Consider the following 9551-nt stretch of genomic DNA (forward strand, 5'->3'; position numbering starts at 1 on the left):
AACGACCATGCTCACAGCAAAAATGTTGTTTTTCAAGGTATTTTTCAAGTAATAAAACACCTGGAACTGAAATTCAAGATATATTTAATACCGATATATGGAAAGTTCCAGGCAAAGCAATAACATCTTCATGGCAGAGAAAAGAAATTGTGCAAAAACATCTGTGTGTGTAGACAGAAGGGCGTAGTACTCAGTTACATTTACTCAATTATATTTATTTGAGTAACTCACTTTTCTAGCAACATACTTTTACTCCTATTTGAATCATATTTTTATTCAAGTAACAGTACTCTTACTTGAGTAAAGGTTTTAGTTACTCTTCCCACTGTGAGTAAGTCTACAAGTGACAAAAGCTTTGTTGACGATGTGATTATTTCATTTACGAGTAGTTCTCAATCAGACATTCATTGCGACAGTTACTCTTTAAGTGAATTTTACTTGGGTAATAGCTTTCTCAAATACTTTTTACTCTTAAGTGAGACATTTCTTGGATCACTACTTTGTACTTCTACTTGAGTATTATTATTATGAAGTAACGTTACTCTTTCTTGAGTAGTTTTTGATTATACTATACCCACCTCTGTGTATATAGGACTTCCATAGCATTGAAATCTCTTGGAATCCGCCTGTAAAACTCAGCATTAGCTACTGTACCATTAAAGCCGCTGTCATGTGGCACGTGAAGCCAGGAAGTGCTGATCGTGCACTTCCTGTTCGCTTCCAGATGGGCGGGGCTAAAATAGCACATGTTGAATCCATTATAGGCCTGGCACCACTCCTAAAATCTTCCCCCTCCCACACCCCACACCCCTCCCCCCAACTAAAACATACAGAGAAGCCCCCCCACCCCCCCATCTCTTCTGACCACAATCAAAGCAGGGATCACAGAGATGGGTGTGATTTGACTTTGTGGAAAATACTGGAGTAGATTTGGCAGACTAGAGCGTGACAATGGATGCAACTGTTTAATGTCGACTCCAGCTGCAGGTCAATTGAGTTTGAGACAAATTATGTGATACATTAAGTGCAATAGAATCATTTTAAGGTATAATAGCATTTGATCATACAAAACCAAAAGTGGATAGTACTCTTTGAGATTTACTTGAGTCACTTTTTGAAGAAATTTTACCTTTCGGAGTACTTTTCTAGCTGCATACTTTTACCCCTACTTGAGTAATATATAATTATATACATTTACACATAACAGTACTGTTACTTGAGTAAAGGTTTAGGTTACTCTTCCCAATCTGATTTCATTTTTTCTCATTTTTGTTTCTATCCTTTGAAAATACCATAGTTTGTGATGATTTAATGCTTTGTCCTTCAAATTATAAATCAGGTGTTACGCCCTGTCACACTTTACGTTACTCTGACTTGAGTAATACTTTGTCTTCGCATTGAGTGTACTAAAATACTATAAATGTGTCTTGGACTTTTTAACATATTACTTTCTTTAGCATATTGATTAGACTTTTGGGGGCATTTTCACTGTATTGGTAGCACTAGAGTTCTCAAAGTTGAAAATCAGTTTGAACTTAAATCAAATCACTTGGTTTAATTTCATGTATTTTAATCTGGCAGAGGTTTAAAATTATGCATTTTAAGATTTCCTAGATGAAAATAATTCCATTAAAGGTATTATTACACAAAATGGGTTCTTTAACCATTGTTATAATTTTGTTACCTCCTCAAAAATCATACATGCAGTTGTGTTTTCTTTCATTAACACATGTTTGAGTAATTGTTATTAGTCAGCTTACATCTCCAAACCTCAGAATGCTCTGTTCCACGTTGTGATGTCATGTAGTGGTAGTTAACAGCTACCTTTTAACTTTAATTCAGTGGAAATTGGCAATTCCTGGACTGAAATTATCCAAATGACTCTATTGAAAGCATGTGGAATTTAAAACACAGGGGAGCTCTTCCTGTATTACCACATGACATCACAAGGTGGAACAGAGTGTTTTCCATTTGAGAGAAGAAATAACAGGCTAAAAATGCAGGATTTGTGTGTCAGACATTTGTGAATGAAACAAAACTACAGGTATGCTTTTGATGAGAATACAACATTATAACACAGATCAGAAAATAGTCCAATATATGCCCTTTAACATAAGGGACCCAGTATAAAAGACTAACCCAAATCTCATGTATAAATCCATGACAGATTTCTTGTGACAAATTTTCCCTAACTAAAGTTTACTCAAAGAGAATAGTGCAAAATAAATCCAAGTCCATTTTAACACCCCACACAAATGCCTCGTAAAACAGAAAATAGTCTGTGCCGGCTCCTCTTGAATATCGAGCTACTGGTTCTGAAAAAAGACGAGTTTTCACTGAAGGTCTCTTTGTGAGTTTGAGAATGCCTTTCTGCATTACTGCATACCTCACAGCCTCATATATTCCAGATGTGCTGAATTGGCCTGAGCTCTCTCCTCTCCTCCATCCCCCCTCTTCCCCCTCTCCTCTTTCTTCTCTCTCAACTATCCATTCTCTCTTCTCCTTTCTCTCTCCTTCTCATCTCTCTCCACTCTTCTTCTCTCTCCTCTCAACCTCCCATCTCCTCTTTCTTTCTCCTGTCTCTCTCTCCCATCCTTTCCCTCCTCTCTCTATCCTCTTCTCCCCCTTCCTCTTTCTTTTTTCTCTATCTCCTCTTCTTTCTGTCCCCTTTCTCCCCCTCTTCCCTCTCTCCTGTTCTGCTCTTTCCCCTTCTCTCCCTTTGTCCCATTCACTTTATCCTCTCCCTCCTTTTGCCTCCCTACCTCCTCTCCCTCCTTTACCTCTCCTCCTCCTCCCTCCCTCTCCATCCTTTCTCCCTCTTCCTTCTCTCCTCTCTTCTCTTCTATTTCTCTCTCACCTTCTTTTTCCTCTGGCTACACTAAAATTGCTATATCCCAAAGCAATTTCAGATGCCAGCTTTGTATATGAGTCTGTGCCAACATGCGGTGCCCTCAATCAAATCCAGCAACTGAGGATGAAAAAAAGAATCCTTGAAAGTTGAGTACTTTAATGATAAGGATGGAAAACCGCAAGAGTATAAAAAAGTAGTGTCTGGATTTGGTGTTCGTCTAGTCAGGTGGGTGATTTGTCAGTGCTGTCTGCGTTATGATATACTACCTGCCATGTTAACAAGCTCCTAACATGACAGCGGCGTGCCATTGCCCCCGAGGAGAAAACAGCAGGCTAGCACCGACATGACAATCCTCTGCTAAAACCATTACACACACTTCAGCAGACGCCAATGCATTCAACATTCTCACATGTAGCAGTAGTAGTAGTAATTCAGTAGTAGCAGTACTTCAGTTGTGCTACATTTACTTATTTATTTATAATTCCACCCCCACAAAATAGTTTCCTTCACGTTACTCTGTGGTAGGCTACTAGTTCTCAGGCATGTGGAATTGCAAGTCATGATTTGAGTCACCGGTTTGACATGTTGGACTAAAACTCAGGACTTGGGAGTAAGCGCCTAAGCTCCACCCACAAGCGCATTTCAAATAGAGCTTCTGAACTGGACTGTACCTGGAGGACTAAAGAAGACAGTGAGGAGGGAGGTGGAGTATAGAGGTATAAGGAACAGTGCAATTGGTCCAACAGTTATCGACATTTCAAACTTCGCCCCTGCAGTTAGGTTTTTTTTAATTAGAAACACTTAATGTAATCAGGGCAGTTTTATGTGATGTCACCAACTACTGGAAATTGCAGAGGCCACTTAAGGCAGCACACATTTTAAGCATTGTTTTTTTGGGGGGTTTTTTACTGCAAACTTACATAAGTTGCACTAAAGTTGCCAAATAATGACTAGGAACAGTAGATCATGCTATTAAAACACCATATACACAGTTTAGTAGTGAAAACAAAATTGTGAAAGTCCAAAATTTGTCATATTTATGCGATTTATTTCAGTATTAATGCTATAATTTTCAATAGTTTTAGTATTGATTATTATATGGGAAAGACTGACATAACTTTATCCAAAATTGTCCAGATTTGTGTAGTGTTTTTAAGAACTTAAATTAGACTATGAACGACCATTTTGGATTTAAGTAGCCTAATTAGATCATAGTAGTCGTATGCATAACGATTTGCCTAAATAGTAGTACATGTAGTCCACTAGTAATTAAAACTCATTACTTTTTGCCAACAGAACCAAGTTTGATCTCTGCAGTCTATTTCTTTTTACTTAACTACAGATTCTGAGTCATTCTAATTAACATCATAAATACCATTGATAAAACCCACAACAATGCACCATTATGTCCATGGGCTTGTGTGGTCACCCTGCAGCATCATGGGATTTCACTCCTATGGTCTTTTGGTCTTTTTCGTGTCAATGCCATCTGTGAATCTGGCAACGTAAGCCGCAATTACCGTACAGTGGGAGCCTATAAACGTTAGTGTGCACATCCAGCAATTATGGTCGGTCTAAATGTCAGGGAGAGAGGGCAGAGATGGGCAAAAAGCCGGGTGGACCAATGCAATGTCTAGTTTGGAGAAGAAACTATGTGATTTTGAACCAAGCTAAATAAGGTAATGCTATGGTCAGTGCAAATGTATATAAATGAATGGGAAATGGGTCAAAAGGGGGTGGGGTTGAACTATAGACTGTGTGAGGAAATGTTTCCCTAAGCATACATTTTAATTGGGAAATGGTAGCACTATAATGGTAAGTGTGGTGGTTCTAGTTAATAAGCCTGTATAAGTTGAAGGTTGGTTAGCACTAGGGTTGTCAAACGTATTAAAAATCTAATAATCGATACTAAAACTTACTTGTTCAAATTAGTATGTAGTTTCAGTATCAGTACAAAAGGAAAAAAAAACAACATTACACACATCAACAGGACAGAAATGAACCTTTCTTGATTAACTTAAAATGATCTTAAGCTGCATCAGAACAAGTATATACATGGACGACTGAGGGATTACGTAGATATAATGCCACACGGTAATATAAAGTACTATTAACAGTACTATATATACAGTAAGTACTATTATTTAATGTTGAAAGTGACATTCAGCTGTCTAAATTATTATTTTTTTTTTATTATCGTCGTGGTATCGGAATGGGTATTGAGTTTTGAGTCTTAGCATTGAAACTGAGTCTGAAAGTAGTTTAGCATCATGACAACACTCGTTAGTACTCTTGACTAGCAGAAAATGTTAAACCCTTGCCTGGTAATACATACAATTAAATGGATCCCTCTCATTTCTCGTGTACACTTTTCAGTGAGCCTTACATTTGGCTATATTTCTACTGGAGTGTAGTTAAATCACTCAAAGTCTAACTATAACATGGTTAGAAACGGTACAGGCAGCCAACTTGAATCTGGTACTAATTATCTGACAATAAATAACCGCTACCATGGTGACTTCTCCATTTTCAGTGCATTCTGGTTGGCTCACAGCTCACTGGCGTACTTATTAACCATAGCCTAATTACACCTCTGGTCTTTTACCCTACCGTGCACAGAACCAAAGAAAGGTGAGTCGGCCATCTTGAATCTCGTCCCATTTGCTGGATATTTGTACTGTCTTTTCCACAGCTTAACAATAGATAATTAACATTTTGCATCTACTGTAAGGTTGTCAGAAGTATTGTAAATAAAATGCTAATCGATATTAAAACTAGTATCGAAAAAAAGATATCTATTTACGCAAGTATCGATAATGAAGAAAATAACATAACTGGACAAAATCTAACCTTCCCTGAACAGTTTCATCTTGAGTTTTATCAGAGCTAGTGTAAGAAAATAATATCATTGTCTAGAAAGAGCTTTTAAAATGTTCATTTGGGTATCAAAATCGGAATGGCGTCTATTCTTTAGTATCAGAAACGAGTTTGAAATATCAGTGTCGTGACAACACTAATCTATTGCAAAATATCTAAATTCATTTCTTTATTAAACTTGGTATGCTGCAAATCCATCCCAAAGCCTACAATACAAAAACACCATTGCTACTACAAGGAGATCACATCTCATGCCAAAAGATTATCAAAGTTAGTTTTGGAAAATGCCCACCATATAGCTTGGATCAACCCCAAACCCTTTCTAGTCTTCTCCATTTTTGTGCATTCTGATTGATGGATCTTCAGTCAAATCCTCAGCTGTAAAGACTATAGAGTTTATAGACAAAGGGACCAGACTGAGAGGAGCTCTTAATGTGACCCACATATGTGTTTTTAAAGCACTCTGTATTTTTTTCTCTTTTTCCATCTCCGCCTGAGAGTGAGAGCCCAGATAATGTGGAAAGATGGTGATCCTCTCAGACCAGAAATTCATTTCCAAAATTCTGCAATGCCAAAACTGTGCTCCGAGGTGGATAAAGTAGCCAATTTCTCTAAAAAGTTATTCAAGTAAATGTAACGGAGTAAATGTAACTGAGTACTACCCACCTCTGCCAATGCTAGAAAATAAGTCGCTAATTTGACGTATCATTGCCAGTGTTATAAAGAGGATCAGATGAAGTAAAATGAAAATATTGGACTAAAGGTATGACTGGTTGCTTGACTTAATAGCATCAGCACTAGTAGTAACAGAGAAATTTGGTTAATCTTTCCTCAACTTGTATCAAAGTATTACATTTAAATGCCAACATCACAAATGTATGAATACAGTTTAAAAATTGCATGACAATTTCTTGTAACTTGGTCAGAAAAGGTATGGCAGCCATCTTGAATCTGGTACTAATTAACTGACCACTAAATAACCACTACTATGTGTACTACCATTTTTTGTGCATCCTGATTGGGGGAATGTTCGCTGACGTATATAAACCCTCTAATGGTACCACTGATCTTTTACCCGCCTCTGTATGGCTCCAGAGAAAGGTGAGGTGTTGGCCATTTTGAATCTCCTCCCATTCCCATATTGGGCCAGTCTTTCCCACATTTTGATTGGCTAATGGCCTATAAACCATAGCTAATTTTAACATTTGCGATGCATGGAAATTTTGCCCAGTGATGTCACAAAAGACTAAAGGTTATTCAATACCATTTTTAGTTTTCAACACCATTGGAATAGGCACAATTTAAAGTATATTTTAGCAGAGGTGGGTAGTACTCAGTTAGAAATTGTACTTTTCTGAGTATTTTTCTAGCAGTTTACTCCTACTTGAGTAGTTTTATTGACTCTTCCCACTGTGAGTAAGTCTACAAGTGACAACATGAAATGATTTGAACATTAGTGTTTCTTGCACCGCTCCTTCAGATATGATTTAGTTTTTAAAAATTGTGTATATTATTTGAAAATCCCAGATCTTTCAGTTACTCTTACTTGAGTAGTACTTTTCCCAAATACTTTTTACTCATACTTGAGTCATTTTTTGTACAACTACTTGATACTTCTACTCGAGTAATATTATTTTCAATTAATGTCACTCTTGAATACATTTTTTGGCTACTCTATTTATCTCAGATTCTTAGCATAATGTACTTTTTTAACCCCAACTTTGCCTATACCCCAACTGTAATTACATCCAGTCCTTCTCTACTGCTCCTATACAGTAGCCTATATGGTTAACTAGTTGGCACAAAATCTCAGGATGTTGCCACATTTTCCCTAAACATTGCCTACTTCAGCTTTAATCACTGTCATTTCACTACAGGGCCATTATTCAAGTATAAACTGTGGTGTGCTCCAGCTATATCAGAGTGTGTGTAAAACCTTTCTCCTGCCAATCACTTTCCAACACAGCTGCCAAAAGTCAAGGCACACAAAAGACATTTATACTTAAAGTGTTAAATTACTGAATATGTGTGCACAATGTCACCACTATCACGTACATTTTGTGAAGTCTTATTTTTGTCAGAATAAATCAGGCAACTTTATATCCTGCTTTCCTGATGTCAAAGTCTGCTGAGTCTAATACAGTTTTAAGATGGGGTTGCGAGGTTTTAACTTGCCATTTGCAACTATCGGTTGGTTTATGCTGAAAACTCCAATCACTGCCAAAAAAGAATGTTATTTTTATTAAGTACAACAATTTTAATTCTCAAGACGGTTCATAAACCCGCAAAGTATCGACTTGCCTTTGCATTGGTTTACTGCTATTGGCGTGCGTAAATTGTGTTCCATCCATCATTACGCACGGAAAGACAACTCTTTTGTCAAACTCTAAAGATACATTTTTGCTGTTTTAGCGCTACTAGTTGACACAATGCCAGAGTGGAGGCATATTTTTTTTAATCTGTTTTATTTGTAGATGCTATAGCCTATTGACTATTTGGAGGAGTGATGCGGCAGTAGTGGTCAATCCGTCCGTCATTGCGCATCACTTTGTATAGACTAAACTCAATGCATAACTTGCTTTGGACACTTAGGACACTTTGCATCACTTGCTTTCACATTTCAGCTGGTAACAATTACGCGACGTGCCAAAAAAATCCCACATCCTCTATCACTTCATCTGCTTGGACACTAGGCACTGGTGCTGCTTACCTGCGCGGACAGTAGCGGTTTGTACAAGCAAAACGAGCGTGATGATAGCGGTTAGCGTGGAGTCCCATAGCCGTCTTTTCGTTTTCCACCTGGCGGACCACCTCTGCGTCTCCATGGTGAGAGATGTCCCGTAGACCGACAGCCAAATGAGGTTTCAAATGAGCGGTATCCCTTCTACAATCCACAGGTTAGCGAGTCCTCTAAAGCGCCATGTGTGAGCGAGTATAGGTGATGCGACTATCCACGGGTCCGATAGATCCTCTGCTCCTCAGACGGATGCCAAAGGGTTCCGTGGAAAAAAAGCGCTCAAGCTTTGGAGGATCGCACCGCCACACCGACAGGAGGCTGGGCTGAACCTGAACCACCGCGCGAACTGACACTGGGGAACCGCGGCATCATCAAATCACCGCGAAGGAAAGTTATGTCTGAGCCCGCCCCCTGCGCGAGGAGAGGGCACGAGAAGAGCATCACTGCATCCAGGAGACGGGGAGAGGACGCTACGGAGAGCACAGTGGATTTAGGCTAGAATAAGGTGGCATTTTAGGCGAAAGAAAGAGTCTGTCAAGAAGATTTTCATTTTGTGTTTGAAGTGGTTTGGGAATTAACAACATTTTGAACTAAAGATTGAAAAAAGTGAACTTAAAGAGAGCAGTCAGACTTCAGAAAAGTTGGGGAAAAATGTTAATTAGGCTGAAAATGTAATGCTGGAATAGGTTGAAGAATGGTGTCCATGTGGCAAGGTATTTGGAAGTTAGAGATGGCTCCAAGAAGCTAGAGCTATTGAGCTATTCCTATTGCAGTTCTTGAGTTGTAGGAAAAAAAAAAAATGCAAGATCATCTCCAGGTGTGTCATCGGAGAAAACTATTTGGTAAATACTTTTGGTTAGTCACATAAAACTAAAACTAAGGGGTACAAAATTATGAAAATTAGGATTGTTGCCATAGAAATTAATAGTTTAAAACCAAATATTATATATACTCTTTGAATGGAAAAAAAAGTCCTCAAATTTTGCATATAACAGGAAGTCGAAACCTATGGATAGCCTATAAACATGCCATGTCATATACTTTAAAACCAAAGTGAATTAATTTACTTTACTTACTTTTTTACCT

General features: G+C 38.2%; 1 protein-coding gene across 1 annotated transcript in view; it reads right to left on the reverse strand.

Moving 5' to 3' along the window:
- LOC117385580 (collagen alpha-1(XI) chain-like) overlaps window positions 1–8815 on the reverse strand; it is a 161571-nt gene extending 152756 nt beyond the window's left edge. Inside the window, exon 1 of the mRNA XM_033982871.2 lies at window positions 8439–8815. Coding sequence (XP_033838762.1) covers window positions 8439–8553 — 115 coding nt within the window. The 5' untranslated portion in view covers window positions 8554–8815. The remainder of the gene's footprint in view (window positions 1–8438) is intronic.
- Window positions 8816–9551: the final 736 nt, after the last annotated feature.

This window comes from Periophthalmus magnuspinnatus, chromosome 17 (genome assembly GCF_009829125.3).
Source record: "Periophthalmus magnuspinnatus isolate fPerMag1 chromosome 17, fPerMag1.2.pri, whole genome shotgun sequence".
NCBI lineage: Eukaryota > Metazoa > Chordata > Actinopteri > Gobiiformes > Gobiidae > Periophthalmus > Periophthalmus magnuspinnatus.